Source organism: Thecamonas trahens (genome assembly GCF_000142905.1).
Source record: "Thecamonas trahens ATCC 50062 unplaced genomic scaffold supercont1.3, whole genome shotgun sequence".
NCBI classification, from domain to species: Eukaryota; order Apusomonadida; family Apusomonadidae; genus Thecamonas; species Thecamonas trahens.
The window spans coordinates 523,167-540,763 of NW_013657677.1; the positions used below are offsets into that span (position 1 = coordinate 523,167).

At 66.9% G+C, this 17,597-nt stretch overlaps 7 protein-coding genes across 7 annotated transcripts; 4 read left to right on the forward strand and 3 right to left on the reverse strand.

Annotated features, from left to right (window-relative positions):
- Positions 1-160: 160 nt before the first annotated feature.
- Positions 161-2,176, forward strand: AMSG_00802 (uncharacterized protein; the record flags this gene model as incomplete). Its single annotated transcript, XM_013907072.1, has 1 exon — positions 161-2,176. A coding segment is annotated over one exon (2,016 nt), but the record flags the coding sequence as incomplete, so codon positions are not given.
- A 160-nt stretch (positions 2,177-2,336) lies between these two features.
- AMSG_00803 (uncharacterized protein) lies at positions 2,337-3,536 on the forward strand (the record flags this gene model as incomplete). Its single annotated transcript, XM_013907073.1, has 1 exon — positions 2,337-3,536. The coding sequence occupies one exon, from the start codon at positions 2,337-2,339 to the stop codon at positions 3,423-3,425; it is 1,089 nt and encodes a 362-aa protein (XP_013762527.1). The 3' UTR covers positions 3,426-3,536.
- AMSG_00804 (ribose 5-phosphate isomerase A) lies at positions 3,421-4,184 on the reverse strand (the record flags this gene model as incomplete). Its single annotated transcript, XM_013907074.1, has 1 exon — positions 3,421-4,184. The coding sequence occupies one exon, from the start codon at positions 4,182-4,184 to the stop codon at positions 3,459-3,461; it is 726 nt and encodes a 241-aa protein (XP_013762528.1). The 3' UTR covers positions 3,421-3,458.
- Positions 4,185-4,315: 131 nt separating this feature from the next.
- On the reverse strand, positions 4,316-11,738 carry AMSG_11617 (uncharacterized protein; the record flags this gene model as incomplete). Its single annotated transcript, XM_013907142.1, has 5 exons — positions 4,316-8,367; positions 8,499-10,329; positions 10,465-10,525; positions 10,739-11,541; positions 11,622-11,738. The coding sequence occupies 5 exons, from the start codon at positions 11,736-11,738 to the stop codon at positions 4,316-4,318; spliced, it is 6,864 nt and encodes a 2,287-aa protein (XP_013762596.1).
- A 519-nt stretch (positions 11,739-12,257) lies between these two features.
- Positions 12,258-14,535, forward strand: AMSG_00807 (uncharacterized protein; the record flags this gene model as incomplete). The annotated part of the gene is made up of 1 exon (XM_013907075.1): positions 12,258-14,535. The coding sequence occupies exon 1, from the start codon at positions 12,340-12,342 to the stop codon at positions 14,533-14,535; it is 2,196 nt and encodes a 731-aa protein (XP_013762529.1). The 5' UTR covers positions 12,258-12,339.
- Positions 14,536-14,651: 116 nt separating this feature from the next.
- On the forward strand, positions 14,652-15,873 carry AMSG_00808 (uncharacterized protein; the record flags this gene model as incomplete). The annotated part of the gene is made up of 2 exons (XM_013907076.1): positions 14,652-15,805; positions 15,837-15,873. The coding sequence occupies 2 exons, from the start codon at positions 14,652-14,654 to the stop codon at positions 15,871-15,873; spliced, it is 1,191 nt and encodes a 396-aa protein (XP_013762530.1).
- Positions 15,874-15,905: 32 nt separating this feature from the next.
- AMSG_00809 (OSCP1 protein) lies at positions 15,906-17,457 on the reverse strand (the record flags this gene model as incomplete). The annotated part of the gene is made up of 2 exons (XM_013907077.1): positions 15,906-17,182; positions 17,253-17,457. The coding sequence occupies 2 exons, from the start codon at positions 17,455-17,457 to the stop codon at positions 15,969-15,971; spliced, it is 1,419 nt and encodes a 472-aa protein (XP_013762531.1). The 3' UTR covers positions 15,906-15,968.
- Between the last annotated feature and the right edge of the window lie 140 nt (positions 17,458-17,597).

Genomic DNA, 17,597 nt, shown 5'->3' on the forward strand with positions numbered 1-17,597 from the left:
CCCCCACTCCCACTCCCCTTCCCTCCCCACCTGCTGATCCCCCTCCCCTTCCCCCCTCCCCCCCCTTCTACACTCACCCCCCCCCCCCCCGTCCACCACCACCCCCCCGCCCACCACCACCACCCACCACCCTACCTCTACCCTTACCCCCCTGCCAGTGCACCCGCAATACGTCCTGGCTGTGGCGCTGGTGCTGTGCCTGGCTGCCGCTCCGTGGTCGGCCCAGGCAGCAAAGGGCTATTTTTCTGCTGCAGACGCAACCGCTCTGCAGTCGTCGGCTGCCGCCGTCCTCACCGACAGCTCGGCCGCTGTGGAGGATGTGGCCGCTGCCGTCAAGGTTCTGACTGCTGTGGGTGCTCAGCTGCCTCACGGCGTCTGTGCCGCCCTCAACAAGGCTGCGGCTGGCGCTCAGAAGCCGGTCCTCGTGGCGGCTGCCGTCAAGGCCCGCGCTGCCGCCAGCTGCACCCCGCTCGCCTCGGACGCTGAACTCGCTCTCCTCACTGATGCTGCCGATGCGGATAACGCTGTCGATCTGGCAGCGGGCATTGACGGGCTGATGGCGGCGGGCAAGTCGGTGCCAGCCGGTGCCCTTGACGCGCTGCTCGAGTTTGCCGACGAGGACGCCACCTTCCGGGCGGCGGCCGACGACGAGTACGGCTCGATTGCAGTGGCTGGCAAGGTTCTGCCGGTGGTGGCTGCGGCGCTGGACGCCGGCGTCGAGGCCGACGCCGACGCGCTCGACGGCCTGGCCTCGGGCCTCGAGGACCTGATGGCACTCGCCGAGAGCTCGGCTGACGGCCAGCTGCTCTCGTTCTACGACTCGCAGGCGCCGTCTGTGGACCCGCTGGTGACGACCGGTGGCGTGCTCGGCTCGCTGGAGGCGCTCACGGCTGCGCTCAAGACCCCGGTCCCGCTGTCGAAGGCGCAGGTTGCAGCGCTCTCGCGGTATGTGCTGGCGCGCAAGGGCGTGTCGGCTCCGGAGCTCGGTGCGTCGCTCCTCGACGCGCTTGCCTTTGTGCAGTCCAACTCGGTCGGTCTTCCGCTCGTCATCTCGGTTGTCCGCTCCTCGGTGGAGCTCTCGGCCAAGGGTGCCGAGGCCGCCGTGGTGGTGGCGGTGACCGATGTCCGCGGCAACGCAGTGACCGGTGCCAGCGTGGTGCTCCAGTCTGCACGCGCGGCGGCTGAGCCGGACACGGTCCTCTTTGCCAACCAGGAGCTCGAGCCTGCGGCCGGCGTCACCGGTGGCTTTGCCTTTCCGCTCCTGCAGGCTAAGCCTGCACCCGGGTACTACATGCTTGAGTTTTCTGCGAGCGCCGGCGCCAAGACGCTGCCTGCGACTACGGTGATCGACGCCAAGGTGGTGACCGATGCCGAGGTCAAGACCTGCTCGCTGGCACTGGTGCAGGACGATGTCGGCGGCTCGGAGAAGGTCAAGTACCCGTGCGCGGCCGGCAAGAAGGTGCCTGACGTCATTGCCGCCGACTCGTTCCACGAGCTCGACCTCGCCCTCGCCATCCGCTCGTCAGTCTCCAAGCGCCCGCTCACCCCACACCAGGTCTTCCTCCGGTTTGTCAACGAGGCCACCGGCGTCGACACCGTCTTTGTGGTGCCGGCCAATGAGGCCGAGACCGGCCACAAGCTGACGGTTGCCTTTGGCGCCGCCGCGCCCGAGTTTGGCTCGCTCTCTGGCCGCTACACCGCCCAGATCGTCATCGGCGACGCCTTCCTCACCCAGGCCATTGTCTGGGAGCTGGCCACCTTTGACCTGTACTTTGGCGCCGACGCCCCCGTGGCAGCTGCGGCCTCCTCGGGCGCCCTCCCGGACATTGTCCACCAGTTCCGCCAACCCGAGGCCCGCCCGCCGGCCGCCATCTCGATGGCATTTACCGCCGCCACCCTCGCACCGCTCCTGGTTCTCGGATTCCTTCTCCTCCGGGCCGGCGCGAACATTGCCAACTTCCCCACCAGCCAGCCGCTCATGATCCACGCCGTGGCCTTCCACGCCACCATCGGCGGCATCGTCCTCCTCTACGTCACCTACTGGCTCCAGCTCACCATGTTCCAGACCCTCGGCTACCTCGCCATCCTCGGCACCGCTGCTCTCTTCTTTGGCAAGGCCCTCCTCTCCAACCACACCGCCTTCCGCCTCACCGGGCCCAAGCTGCACTCTGAGTAACATACCACGAGACCTGCTGTCACCGCCCGTCGCCTGGCTGCCCGTCGCCCCTCCCCCTCCCTCCCTCCCCACACCCCCACACACACCCCTCCCCACACCACACACACCTCCCCACACCACACACACTACACACACACACACCTCACACACACCTCCCTTCATGGCCACCCCCACCCCGTTCGAGCGACTCGCTCTGCACGGGGTGGCCCATGTCCGCGCCGCCGTCTTTGCCCGCACAACGGCCGCCGCCGCCGCCGCGCCGGCCGCCGCCGCCGCCGCCACAGCCATCCAGGCGGCAGCACGTGGGGCAGCAGTGCGGCGGGAGGCGAGCGAAGCAGCAGCCGCAGCCGCAGTTATCCAGCGGGCCTGGCGGGCACACCTCGCCCGAGCAGAAGGCGAGGCCGCCGTAGACGCAGCTGCTGCTGCCCTCGCCGCCGCTTGGTACGCCGCCGCAGCCACAGCCATTCAGCGGGTCTTCCGTGGCTTCATCTCGCGCAAGTATGTGGCGGACATGCAGCGGCGGCGGGCGTATCTCGATGCGGTGGCGGCGAACAACGCCGTGGTCCGCAAGGAGCTCGACGCCTATGCCGCTGCCTCGGCTGCCGCGGCAGCAGAGGCTGACGCCGCCGCCATGGCCCACGCCTTTCTCTCGGCCGCTACCTCGGTCCACCACCTCGTCGGCACTGCCGCCATCCCGGGCGTGTTTACCCCTGCCGGTCGCCCGCCGCCCATCTCGCCGTTTGGTGACACCGTGGAGGAGTCGATCAAGTACGCGTTTGCCCGCCAGATGGCCGCCGCCCCGGCGCCGCGCGCCACCGGCCCGCCCCGCCCGCCGTCCTCGGTCTCGCCCAACGCCATGTCGTCGCGTGCTGCTACGCGACCGCAGCCGGCGGGGCCGTTCAAGCCGCGCACAAAAGTCTGGCGCCAGCGCCTCCGTGTGGCACAGCCCTCCACCAAGCGCGCCGACCCCTACGACGCCTCCAAGCACGTCGCCCGCGACGAGGCCCGCCTCTCCAAGCTCCTCCGCGTCGTGCCCGACGACTTTGTCGCCGTTGTCCCACCTTCCAAGGATCCGCCACTCCCGGTAGGCTCGGTCCGTGCCTCGGATCCCTACGCCCCGCTGAGGCCCGACAAGATCTTCCGCGCCAACGAGCCTGCCGCAGGCACCCGCCCGCGCTTCCGCGCCACCTTCCGTACCCGTGATCACTTTGGGCAGGATCCCGAGGACTACGCCAACGTCGTGGTGTGAGTCAACCCCTGCTTTATCCCGCATCTACCGCTGTCACTCGCGCCGACGGACCTCAAAGCTCCCGTCGCTCCGCCCGATAAAGACCTCGCTGGCAAGGCCGGCAAAGAGCCCGTTGTCGACCACGCCCGGAATGTTGTTGATCTTCGCCTCAAGGCCGGCCACGTCGGCCGCAGCGATGACCCCAAAAGCAGCATCGAGCACAAAGTTGCCGTTGTCTGTCACCACCGGCCCGGCCTTGGCCTTGGCCATCCGCAGCACCACGCTTGTGGCGCCTGCTTTGACCAGGGCAGCCTTGGCAACAACCCACGCGCCCGGCAGGACCTCGATTGGCACCGCCCACTTGGTCCCCAGTGCCCCGGTGTCCTTCGACTCGTCCACAAGCAGGATGAGCGTCTTGGCGTTGGCCGCCACTAGCTTCTCCTGGGTGTGGGCCGCCCCGCCGCCCTTGATGGCGTTGAGCTCGCCGTCGATCTCGTCGGCGCCGTCGAAAGCCACATCCAGCTCGGGCGTCTGGTTCAGATCTGAGAGCACCAGGCCAGCCTCCACAATCAGCTGCTGTGACTGGAACGAGGTTGGCACGCACACCACCGATGTCCACCCGTGCTCCTTGGCCAGCTGGCCCAGCCGCTCGGCCGCAAACACCACCGTCGAGCCAGAGCCTACGCCTACACGCATCCCCTCGCCCGCATGGGCTTCGACTGCTGCATAAGCCGCTGCACGCTTTGCCGCATTCACTCCCTCGTTCCCATTGCTGCTCATGTCTTGCCTTTGGCTTGCCTGGCTGGGCGACGTGTGGGCGACAACACGGCGCAATTGCTGATCGCTGGATGTCTCTGTCTCATCCGCAGCCACACACACACACACACAAACACCAGTTCACAACACATTTATCATCGCAGCCGCGGTGAGACAACAAGGCCACGCGACCGGGTCTGTGTCCGCGATGACATCATCGGCCGGGTCGGGGTGGTGTTCGCGGCCGGGCCGGTGCGAGCGCCAGCCCCAGGCCGGGTCGGAGTGAGCCCAGCTGCGACCATATCAAAGGTGGCCGAGCCCGCGGGCGTGCGGGTGACGCCGGCGACGTGGGCAGATTCGGGGATCTTGCGGGTGTCAGGCGCTGGTGCGCCAACGGGCTGCATGCTCGGGAGAGCGCAGACTCGTGCCGCCACCGCCGCCGCCACCACGGCAACCATGGCCAGCCACACGTACCACCACGAAAAGCCCGAGCCGCCGTGGGCGGCCACCTTGTGGTTCCGCGGCACGTCCCAAGCGTCGTCGCGCCCGGCTGCCGCCAAGCCTCCAGCCTCTGGGGTCGGCGTCGGCGGCGGTGCGGTGCGGGTCGCCCGCTGCGCATGCGTTGCGTCGACCGAGACGCCGGCACTGTTGCTCGGCACGTCGATCCGGCCCGAGCCCCGCGACGTCCGCCGCGCTGCCGTCCCGGTTCCGGCCGGATCGTACAGCACCCGCAGCCGCATCTCCTGCCCGGTCACTGTCGACACGAGCACGAGCTCGACGTCAGACCACGGGCTGCTCCGTGGCGCGGTGCCGGTCAGCACCACCTGGAGGACCACCACCGACGACGAGTTTGACGTCGTCGCCACCGCCACCTTGTCGCTCGCTCCGGCCACGCTCACTGCCATCTCGCTTCCCGGGCCAAGAATCTCTACCTCGGCCGACGGCGACGACTGCGAGAGTGAGACGCCTGCAGACGGGAAGACCGAGAACGCCGGCGCGTACGCAACCTTGCGCGAGCCGCTCACCTCGCCCACCTTTGCCACTACCTCCAGCTCGCGCAGCGTCGACGGGAGCAGCAGGTCCGTCACTGCCGGAGAGAGCGGCGTCACCACGCACCCGCGCCCGCTCGCCGACGCCAGCGCCCAGCCGCGCGGCTCGACGTTACACACTAGCGGCAGCTTGTGATCAAGCCCGCTCCTCTCGCCGAGCGCAAGCGGCCACTCGGCCCCGCCCTTGGCCCCGCCCCAAACTGTGACCGGGAACAGGTACTCGCGCCGGAGCCCATCGGCCGTCACGCCCACGTTGGTCATCAGCTCCGCGCCGCCGGCCTCGCTGCCCACCTCGGCCCGGACCGGCTCCACAACCCACACGTGCGTGTACGTCCGCTCGTGGCCGAGCACCACGTGCACCGTCGTCGTCCCGAGCCCAACGGCGCGCGCAGCCCCGGTCACAGGATCGACCGCCACCACGCTCGCGTCACCGGAGCTCCACTGCGCCGTCGCCGTGCTCACTGGACCGTCAGCCGCAACCCCGGCCACAAACGCTGGCGAGAGTGCAAACTGGATCCGCCCGCCAAGTGCCACTCGCGGCGATGCAGGCGTCACCGCCTCGCCCACAACAACACGCACATGTCCCACCACCTCGCTGTTCGACGCCAGCGCGACAGAGACCAGAGCCGCGCCCTGCGACGCCCCGCGGACCGAGAGCGAGCCGTCGTCGGCAACCGTCACGGCCACCCGCCCCGGATGCGACACGCTCACCGCAAACTCGAGCTTGGCCGCAGGCACCGAGAACTGCCGCCCGAGGTCGTCGAGCACCCGGATCTCGTACCGCCGCACCCCGCCCATCGGGAGCGCCGCGTCGCCACCTGCACTCGCCTCGCCACTCTCGACGTCCTCGTCAGTCCGCACAATCGCAATGTGGTCAATGGCCGCCACACGGACGCCCACAAGCACAAACTCGCCGTCAGACGTGTCACGAACGGCCACAAACCCGGTCCCCATCTTGGCGCTGGCATGGACACAGCCCGAGCCGTCGACGACCAGCTCGGCGTGCCCGGCCACGCCACTCCCACCGTGCTCCGGAATCATCCGCGGCTCGCTGGCGTCCTCTTCAACCTCATCGGCGTCCTCTCCAACCTTGCGGATCCGCGCCAACGTCGGCGGCCGCAGCTCGGCCGGCGGTGCACTCACCACCGCAAACTCGAGCGACGATGACCGCAGACCGTCGCGGTTGGTGGCGATGCATGCCGAGCCGAGTGGGTGGATGACCAGCAGCGGCTCGCACGGCGGCGGCACAACAAGCGATAGCACCGGGAGAACAGTGAGTACCACCGAGTCGGTGTACGACACCACGCTTGTCTCGCCTCCGCACGCCACATCGGCCTCGTACGTCACCGACACCGTCGCTGTTCCTGGCGACAGCGCCCACGCCATGATCGAGAGGTCGCCGTTGGCTGACACAGCAGTCGCCTTGGCCTCGTGCTGTGACGCGAGGCCGACCACGCCGGCGCCCGACGTCACCTCCCACCGGAAGCTCGGCTTCCTCCCTGCAGCAAGGATGGCAAACGTATGCGGCGATTCGCCGCGCGAGCCCTCAACGGCCAGCGCAATTCGCGAGCCGGCCAGCACCACCGCGTTCGGCACCGCAATCCGCACGCCCGCAAGCTTGCGGACCGTAACCGGGACCGTCGCCGACGCATACACCATCGACGCCTGAGCCGCTGTCTCGTACCCGGTCGCTGCCACGGTGAGCACCGTTGTCCCCACGTCGAGGCCAACAACCTCGCCAGTCATCGGGTTTGCCACCTGCGCCACACCCGAGTCCCTGATCTTGTGCACGTGCTCGACGTGTGCCGACGGCCCGCCAAGGACAAGCACCTGCGCCGACGCCCCGCACACCAGCTCGATGCTGGCAGGCTCGAGCCGGAGCGGTGGGAAGACCGAAATGTGATGTGCGCCAGAGCTGAGCTGCACACCTGACGCTGTCGTCACAGTTGCTGTCAACCTCGCCGTTCCGAGCTCGCGCCCGTGGATCTTGTACCGCGAGAGGTCCGACGGCGAGAGCGTCACCGCCGTCACTACAGCCTCGTCGTCGATCACCAGCCGCACCTCCATAAACGCCAACTGCGGCGCAGGGAACGCCTTGTGGCCTGGCGCATACACGGTGATCATTGCCTCGACTTCGGATCCGTAGTGCACCATCGACGGGAGCTTCAGCTCGACACTCGCAAGGTCTGCCACGGTGACCGGAATAGCCAGCGGCGCACCACCCACGAGGCACGTGTCGCTCGCCACCAGCGTCGTCGTCCCGATCGCCAGCGGAACCAGTGAGACGCCCGGAACCCCGTGCCCGAGCGGCGTAATCGCCACCGGCTCGGCGCCGCTCGTCTCGGCCAGGCTAAAGCTGACGTGGCCCGAGCCGTGGCGGACAACCACAGAGTCCTTGTTGTCGGCAGCCGAGAAGAGGACAACCGCAGGCGGATCGACAACCGGCGCCGGGCGGACCTCGAGCTCGACCACGTGCTCCAGACGCGCCCGCGACGACCACCGCGACCGTGCCACAGCGCCAAGCGTCCGCGTCCGCGCCGCAGAAAGCACCTCAGGTGCGTAGCCCGAGACAGCAACCCGGAGCTCGAGCGAAGTCGCCTGCTCGCCGACCGAGAGCATGGCAACGCCGTTGCCTGCGTCAAGCGCAGCGCTCGCCGGTGTCGCCGCCCATGTCACAGCTAGCGAGGTGGCGTTGTCAAACACGGCGCCGTTCTCGGCAAGGACCCGGACTGCCAGCCGAACGTCCTGGTTCGCCTGCAGCGTGTATGACGAGGCCACCGACGAAGTGCCGACCGGCGCCCGCACCGAGCTGCACTCGTCGCCGAGCTCGCGCTCGCCAACACTCACGTCGAGGGTGTGCGGCGGGGCGCAGACAAAATCGACGTCGACCGTTTCGCGCGCCGGCACCGGGTTAGACGCAGACGGTGCGTTGGTGACGGCAAACACAAGCGTTGCGTCCACATGCTGCAAGCACGTGACCCGATACGCGTAGCCGGCAGAGGCGGAGACCGGCTCGATGCGGATTGCACCTGACGGCTGGCCCGGCGCCAGCAGAGAGACCTTGTGGGTAGACGGCTCAAAGACCCAAGGCGCAGGGCCGCCGGCAAAGGCAAACGTCCACGAGGTGCCAAGCGCCACCAGCGCGCCTGGCGTGCCTGCTGTCACCGCGGGGTGGCAAAGAGGGCAAGCTCGGCCATGTGCGGGCCGAATGAGACCTGAAGCGTGGCCGTGCCTTCGCCGAGAGCCCGGACGCGGATGGCGTGGCAGCCGCCGGGCGCGAGTGACGCACCGCTCGATGTGTCGAGCCGGAAAATGCCCGGGTCGGTGATGCGGAACCGGAACGGGAGAATCGAGCAGGCGGTGAATGCTTCGCCGCGGGCGTCGAGGACTTGGACTGATACCTCGAGCGCGCTCCCGACCTGGACCTCAACCAGCTGGTCAGGAAAGCCGAGCGCAGCCGGCTCGGCGACGGTAACGTTGGCGGCGACGCCGTTGAACGGATCAGAGGTGTCGCTGACATACAGCTTGCCGGCGCCAGCACGGGCGTGCGCCTCAATGATACCTGTGGCGGCATCGAGGAGCGAGAACGGCGGGTGGCCACTCGCGGAAGCCGTCGAAAAGTGGAACACGCCCGAGCCACCCGATGCCGCAAAGGCAAATGTCTGGCCCGGCGGAAGGTGAACAGCGCTGGGCAAGAGGGCGAGCGGCGGACCGACAACAAACTCGGCCGAGCCGTCGACGGCCCGGGCGGTGAGATCAACGGCTGCGAGAGCCGAAGCCAGATGCGAGGCAAGCGAGAGCGGACGAGAGAGCCGGACAAGCCGGGCCGTAGCCGAGCCAGGCCCAGACGCGGACTTGGTCATCGCCCACACTGCAGCGCCGTTGGCCGACGTGTTGCGCGGCTGGACGAGCTCGCGCGGAAGCTCGACCTCAAAGTGCATGTTGGCAGTCGCCAGCAGCTCGCGGTCGTCCGAGTCGTGGACATGGACGGCGACCTCGTACCGAGCCTCGTGCACAAGGGTCCACGGCGCGGGCATGGCGAGCGAGCGTGGACTTGTCCGAATAGGCTGCGCGGTGAGGGTGAGATAGTCCGGAAGCGCGACACGAACAAGGGCATGGACCGAGTTGAGCTCGAGGTCGGCGGCCGAGACGGTGACGGTGGCGACGCCAGGGCGGAGCGCGGTGGCGAGGCCGGTCGCCGGATCGACGTGGAGCACTTTGGCGTCCGACGACGACCAGGAGTAGCTCGCATCCGGCATGGGTATGCCCACCAGCGGCGCCGACGCCGATGCCGTGGCGTTGGAAGCCCATGAGGTGGCGCCACGGGTAAAGAGCTTGTACTGGAGTTGGGTGCCAGGGACAAGGCCCACAGGCGTGTACGGCTCGAGGTGCAGTGGCTCGAGGACGGAAATGTCGGCCGAGGCCGGCTCCACCGACGCCGAGTCCTCACCAGAGAGGCGCAGCGCAACGGTGGCCGTGCCGGTTGCTTCGCCGCGGAGCACAACCTGGAACGAGTGCAGGCCGCGGTCATGCTCGGCCTCAGCCATGCCGTAGTCTGCGGCGTGAGCCATGGCGAGGACCTTGGGCGCCGAGACCGACCAGGCGAACCGGAGGCCCGAGAGCGAGTTGAAGACATTGCCCTGGGCGTCAAAGGCCTGCGCTTCGATGACCTCTGCGTCGCCGCGGTACATGGTCCGCGACGTGGTGAGGATGGCAAGCGAGGCGATGGTGTCGACAAAGACCTCACAGCGGAGGACCGTGCCGGTGGCGCGGTCAGAGGCAAAGACCCAGACCGAGGCCCGCTCGCCGTCGGGCAGCGCATGCGCAGTGAGCACAATCTCGTCAACACAGTCGAGCCCCGTGGCCGGAGCCGATCGAGCCGCGGCAGCCGGAGCAAAGGCCACCACCTCGGGATTCGACGACTCCCAGGCAAAGCATCCGCCGGAAGCCGAGAGCGAGTGTGTCGCACCATGTGGAAGGAGCAGGTTGAGCGACGAGATGGAGGCAGCTCCTGCAGGTGAAGCACTGCTCATGCCGACCACCATGGCCAGTGCCATCAGCAGCGGCAGAAGCACCAGCGCAGCTCGCCCAGACCAGGCGGTCCTCTGGTTGCGCGCCATCTGATCCCCGGGTCGCACACCCCGCGTGAGTTGGCGTGCGGCAGAGGGGAAGCGAAAGGGGATGTATGTGTGTATGGAGGGGGGGGTGGAGGGGTGGAGGGGGGGAGGGGTGAGGTGTATTCGGAATACGCGTACTGGTTGGATGTTGGCGCGCTGTGCTGTGCGAGAAGTGTGTCTTGGCAGAAGCATAGCATAGCTACGAAGCCAAGGCCGAGGCATGAGGCTATGACGGCTGTGGGACGGCGCGGACATGGTCGCACACCACGGTGACTCAGGTCATCAGCAGGTTCAATCCTTCTTTTCTCTGGCGTCAGTAGAGCGGTTGGTGGTGCGATGGACAGGGGCACGCCCAGAGCGAGATGATGACTTGGCCGAGGTAGGGATCGGGGGCGGGCCGGCGAGAGCGTACATGAGCGGCGACCAGCCGAGGCGGGTGCGAAAGTCGAGGGTGAAGCCGGACCGGGCCTTGCAGCCAAGAAGCAGTGCCGGAGTACGGGCGTAGTAGAAGCGGAAGCGCGGATCGTCGAGATACTTGGGCGTCGGCTCGGAGGATGTGGCGACGGGCGAGGACCAGATGCCGGCGAAAAAGGTGACGGTCGCCAGCAGGTGGGCGAGCGGGAGAAAGATGACTGCGATGTGCCAGGCCGGCTCGAGGGTGTGGATAGCCTGCGCAAGCGGCATGAGAGACATGCCGAGCCATACAAGGAGCTCGCCTACGTAGTGCGGGTAGAGCGCAGCGCCGTAGAGGCCCGATCGCGAGCGGACGTGCCTGACTCCGGCCTTGACCTGCTTGTGCACCCTCACCATCCGCGCGCCGTCGGCGAGGGTGACCAGGACCATGCCGGTGGCAAAGGTGGCAAGCGAGCAGTACTCGATCTCGGCAAACGGGAAGAGGACCGTGCCGACACGGTCCGGAATGCGGTTGGTGTACGCCGGCACAATGCCCATCAGCGTCATAACGCTAGCCTGGGCGATGACGTAGCTCACCCGCCGCGGCAGCGACTCCCACAGCGCACGATAGCGATCTTGGAGGTGCGCTCGCCGCGACGGCGGCCTCCAAAACTGATAGAACATGAGGTGGAACGCCAGCCGCATGGCCCAGATGATCATCATTACCAGCAGCGCCTGCGATCGCAGTGAGAGCGCGTTGTTGGCGAGCATCGTCAGCACCGTGATCAGCACCAGGCCTAGCGGATACGAGAGATCAAGAAACTGTACGTTTCGAATGGTGTGAGAAAGAGGCGATCTCTCCCTCCCCCCCCCCCCCCCCCTTACTCGCTCTCGATGCTTACCAGCGTCCGTGATGAGAGGACCGAGACCATGACCAGTACCGACGCGTTAAAGACGAGCGAGGCAACAGCGGTAAAGCCAACAAGCATCGAGTCATGCTCAAGATAGACATAGTACATGATTGGCGAGGTGCGTGCGTGCGTGCGTGCGTGCGTGCGTGCGTGTGTGTGTGTGTGTGTGTGTGTGTGTGTGTGCGTGTGTGTGTGTGTGTGTGTGTCTGCGAGCGAGAGCTAGGTACTGAGCAGGACTGTGCGCCAACAGCCAAGAACAGAATACAACCACAACCTCCTACACTGTCCCCTCACTGCCCTATTCCACGTCGAGCTGTGTAAGCGAGCTGTTGTACCCGAGTGCAAGGCAGAGAAAGGAGTGTCGTGCTGTGTCTTGTCTCGTCGTGTCGTGTCGTGCCTTCCCCCTCCCTTCCTCCCTCCCCTCCCCTCCCCTCCCCTCCCTCTGCTCAGACTTGAGCTACCCCCTCCCCCTACCCCCCTCCCCCTACCCCTCCCCACTCCACCCCACCCCACTCCGACCCAACGCTTCGACGTAGTTTTGCATATGGCTGGCGAAGGGGAGGTCGATGTGCCACAGGCGCTGGCCTCTATTCGGGCCAACTCGTTGCTGCTGCTGGAGCACCTTGAGGTTGCTGGGGAGCGGGAGGGTCAGGTGAGAGAGGGTGGCCGAGACGGACGGGCCGACGATGGCGGTCAGCACGCGGTGGCTATGGGCGAGTGGATCCAGCTGCGGAAGGAGGTGCACTTGCGGAGAATTCAGCTGGTCGATGCCTGGGCGGAGGCTGCGGCAGGGGGTGGTCGGGCTGCCGTCCATGGCGTGGGCAAGCTCAGCGTCGCGGGCATGCTCGCGCTTCTCAATGGCGGAGACGCGGTCATCGCCTCGCTCAAGGAACGCCTGGTGGAGCTGGAGACGACGATGCGTGAGATGCAGATGGCGAGAGCTCGCAGCTCGCGCACAGGCGGTCTGGCGTCGTCGGTCCAGATTGTACGCGAGGCGTGGACTGGCGACGGTGGCCGCGCCGACGAGGCCGGCGCAACCACGCTCCGTACCCAGCTTGAGGCCATTGTCTCGCCGCCGGGAACGGTCGAGGCGCTTAACATCAAGGCCTTTATCTCACTCTTTTACAGTGAAAGCGAGTCGGCGTCCACACCTGAGGTTTCCGATGCCGAGCCCGAGCCCGAGGCCGGCGTAGGACAGTCCCTCGTCGACGAGTTCGACATTGTGCAGGGCAGCTCCGGCGAGGTGCAGGCTTTCCTAGAGGCGCTGGCGGATCTCGTGCTCTTCCGTCACCCGCATATCGAGGCCGACCGCGACGCGGTGGTCTATGCGCTAGAGGACGTTGTCTTTCCGGCGATTTACAACCGGGCGCTGCGGCTTGTGCGCGACGAGGCCGGCGACGCGCGGCTGGCTGCGCAGTGCAAGGCGTTTGGCCATGTCACCCAGTCGCGGCTTGGCATTGAGCCGCGATACCAGTCTGTGCAACTGGTGCCGTTTGCGCTTCCGATCGCGCTGCTCAAGGCAGTGTACGTGTCGGTGACCCCGTCTCGCAAGCTCCGTGCGCTGTTTGAAGCCGCACAAGCGCTGTTTGACGAGCTCCATGCCGCCGTGCCCGAGACCCCGGTCTCAACGGACGTTTTTCTGCCCGCCTTTATTTACGTCGTGATCAAGGCCAACGTCCGCGGCCTGGCGACGACGCTTGCCTTTCTCAACCGATACGCGCTTCACCAACTGTTGCTTGGTGAACTCGGCTTTGTTGTCTCCTCGCTCGAGCTCGCCGCCGAGTACGTCACCGGACTTGACGTTGACGCACTGCCTGCGCCCGATGTTTGCCTTCAGGGTCGACCGTTTCTAGTTGCCGAGCGCGAGCGGTACCGGGCGTTCTGCGATGCCGACGACAAGTTTGACTTTCGGCCCGGCCCGCCGGTGCGCGTCGCCGATCACTGGCTGCTGGCAGTCCCGGCCTGGTTCTGGCACCCGCAGTACTTTGCAGCGACGCTAGTGGTGCCTGCAGGTAGCTTGGCGCTACCGGCCGCCACCAGCGGACCTGCCGTTGTCACCGGCGTGGTGACAGCCTCGTCGAACCTCGCGCCTGCCCAGGCCGCGTACATCGACTCGGTGTTTTTCAGCCCACCTCCGCCACGGCAAGTGATCAGCATCGATGTCTTTGACTACGAAGCCGTCGACGACTCGCCGCAAGCTGCGCTCATCGTGGCCGGCGATGCCGGGGCAGCGTTGCAGTGCGCGCCGGTCGCCACGGACACAGTGTTCTGGATTCCCGGCGGCGATTTTGACGCCGTCTCGCGGACTGTGTACACTGCAGTCATGGCTGAGAAGCTCGGCATTGTGGATGGCTCGCACTACGCGGGTCACGTCGTTCCCGACGCTCTCCCGGGCGCCACAGTGGTGGCGTGGGATGAGAGTCTGGGATGTGGCGAGGAGCTTGCGGAAGCTGTTGCCGCTGCCTACGGTCCGTCTTGGGGTGCGCTGTGGAGCGATGCCGATGTGGGCAGCCGCGTTCGCGCCCTTGTTGTGGCGCTCCAGCACGCGCTGCACATTCTCGACGCGCTCCCGGTCTTTGTCCCGGTCCAAGAGCAGTTTGGCTTTATCCTCTCTGCCGCGCTCACTGCGTTCCAAGCCAAGCACGGCCTTGCCGCAAGTGGCGGGCGGCTCGATCCGGCAGGCTACAGCGATGTCATGGGCGTTCTCGAGGCACGGCGAGCGCATCTGGCGCGGCTTGGCCACCTCGATCCGGACGCCAGCCTCGCCCAGCTCCTGCGCACCCCGCAACTCCTACGCGACGCGGTGCGCGCCTTTCAGCGGTCAGAAGAGCTGTTTGTGGACGGGCGCCTCGGTGCCAAGACTATGGCCGCGCTCTCTTCCCAGCATGGCGAGCTGGTTGCGTGATGGCCGTCAAAGTGGGTAAATGGCCAGCCATGCCGCGGGTGTACCGGCTGCTCAGCCGCTCCTTCCCGCTCTCCCGCGGTCGACACCGACTGCACGCACCTCTCTGTCCGCTTGGCATGTCGGTGGACCCGGCGTCACTGACCATTCCGGTGACGCACCTCGCAGTGGCTGTCCTTGGGGCAGAGCGTGTGGGCAAGACGACGCTGCTAACGAGGCTTCTGACCGGCGGCGAGCCTGCGGAGGTGACGGGCGACGAGGTCGACGACGGTGGGCTGACCGAGGGGTTGGGCGGCGCGGCAGGCGGTGACGGGACAGGCACAGGTGCCGGCACGCATCGGGTGAACAAGCTTGTGCCATCGTTGTCGATCGGCCGGTTGGACCGGGCATCATCGCTGTCGCGCACCATGTCGCTGCAGTACACCATGTCGATGGACAGCGCATGGAGTGCCACCTCCAACGGGGGCGGTACCGGCTCGGGCGATGGCGAGGCCCGGTTCTTGGGAGCGGTTCGGGCGTCGAAGCAAGTGCGGCTGTCTGACTCGGCATACTTGCTGGAGTTGCAGGAAGTGCCGGGCTTGTTCGGGCCGAGTGCGCCGCAGGCGGTCTCCGCGCTGATGGCAGCACAGGCAGTTGCAGTCGTCTACGCGCTCGACGATGCGAGCTCACTAGCGCCGGCGCTAGCGTACATTGACAGCGCGCGACGAGTGCTCGGGCCGGGCGTCCCGCTCATTCTTGTGGGCAACAAGGCCGATGCGCGCCGGGCCATTCCGTTTGACGAGATCCTGGCCATCAGAGAGTACTACGACGTTCCCGGTATCGAGCTCGCGGCGACCGACTCGTTGACTGCCATTCATCGGGCGTTTGCGCTGCTTGGAGCGTGTGTGGCGCAGCGGCGGGCGGGGCTGATCTCGGCCGGTGCGCGGGTGGCGGATCGTGTCGGGATGCCGAGCCCGGGGCCGGCGCTTGCGGCGGTGTGGGCCGCGCACGCCGACGTGTTGCTGGCGTGCGGGTGGCTGATGTGTGCTGACGGGGTGTCATGCCCACGCGAGCTGGAGGCGCTGGTGTGTGCGGCGGTGGCACACGGCGCGGGCCTCGCGCGGGCAAGCAAGAGACGACATGGCGACGACGGCGAGGGCGGCGGCGGCGGCGAGGGTGGCGGCGGCGACGATGGCGGCGAGGCCAGCGACGAGTCGGACGACGGCGGCGACTACGATGACAACAGCGCACTGCTCACCCCCGAAACGCTCATCAACGAGAAGACGCGACGGCTGTTTATCCGACTGCCAGGCGCTTCACACGAGCCGCGGGTGGGCCTCCGCGACCTTGTGGCGCTGGTGACGACGACGTCGTCGTCGGCTGCGGCTGCGGCGTGGGCATCCGAGTCGTTTACGCCGCCGTCGGCGGTGGCGCGCTACCCGCAGACATGACAGATGCTACGCGCCGTCCATGAGGGCGAGGAGATCGTCCTCGTCGCCGAGGCCATCGGCCTGGTGCTCGGGGCTCGAGCCTGGATTGTTGTTGAGCGCGGTCATGATGGAGCTGAGCTCGGTGTTGGCAGCATAGTGGGTGGCACCCATGGCGTCTTGGGCGTCAATGACGATCATGCCGGACGTAGCCGGGCCGTCATCGTCAGAGGTGTCCGAGTCGTCGCCGCCAAGGAGCGAGCCGGTGGCGACGGCGCGGGCTGGAGCGCCGGGCACGGCCGGCTTGCGGGCGGGCGAGTCTGCGGCGCCGAGGTCCGGGAAGAGATTGACCAAGAACGGGGTTGCCGAGGCCGGCTCGTCGACAGCCGGCTCGACGCCGAGCATGGACGAGAGCATGGCGAGCTCTGCACGGGCGAGCGCAGCGTGCTTGGCGGCCTCGTTCTTGCGGAGCTTGGCCTTGGGCAGCGCCTTTGCGGCCGACTTGGAGCGCAGGTTGCGGTCAAAGATGGACTTGGAGAGGCCGCGGCGCTTGCGCGAGCGGCGCTTGCGGTTCGACTCACCGGGGCCCGACTCTGTGGCTGCGGCGGTGGCCTCGGCATACATGTTAAAGCCGTACGGTGAGGCGCGGTCCTGGGCCGGAATGGTACACGGCTCGAGCGTAGCGAGCGTTTCAAACGCACCGGTAGTGCCCGACGGGGCATAGATGATGGCGCCCGGGACGTTGAAGAACGGCGGGGTGACGCCCTGCAGCGTGTCGACAATAAACGTGCCGTCGGGCCGCTGGATGGACGAGTTAAGGAAGAGGGAGACCTTGACGCGACGATCCTGGAAAAAGGCGAGGATGGTCTGCTGGACGAGCATCCAATCGCCGTAGGTGAGCGAGTCGTAGATCGAGCCGATGCGGGCGTCGGCGGCGTCAATGGCGGTGATGACCTCGGCGGCGTTGCTGGCGGCGGCAACAATGTTGCGCAGCTCGTCGAGATGGTTGCGGGTGATCTGCAGGATCTCGGGCGGGATCGAGGCGGCGATGACATGGTACTTGAAGCCCATCGACATGAGGTCAAAGAGCTTGGACATGGAGTTGTCTGAGAGCTTCATGATCGACGCGTGTGCCAGGTCCTGGAACATGGTCAGCAGCTGCTTTGGCGTGTACACCAGCTGCGGCTCGAAGAGCGTGTCCAGCAGCGAGGGCTTGAGCAGGGCGAGGACGACATCGCCGAGGACTAGGTCTGCGGTGAGTGCGATGCCAAGAGGAGGGGTAAAGACAGGCAGGAAACAACAACGGCAGCCTACCTCTAGCAGCTTTGGACGCGCCGATGTTCTGTGCAGCAAGACGCTGCTGGAGGACAAATACCATTTCGGCACCCATGTTGAGGGCGAGGAGCGGGACAGCAAAGACAGAGGCGGCGCCCGAGGTCCGTCCCGAGCTGGACGTCTTGGAGCTATTGCTCCCACCGCCGCTGCTCCCGCCGCTCCCGCCACCAGCCACAGCAGACATGATTGTTGTGCGTGTGTAGCCTGCGTGCACGTATGTGTGTATGTGCGAGGGGAGTGTGTGTATGTGTGTGTGTGTGTGTGTGTGTGTGTGTGTGTGTGTGTGTGTGTGTGTGTGTGTGTGTGTGTGTGTGTGTGTGTGTG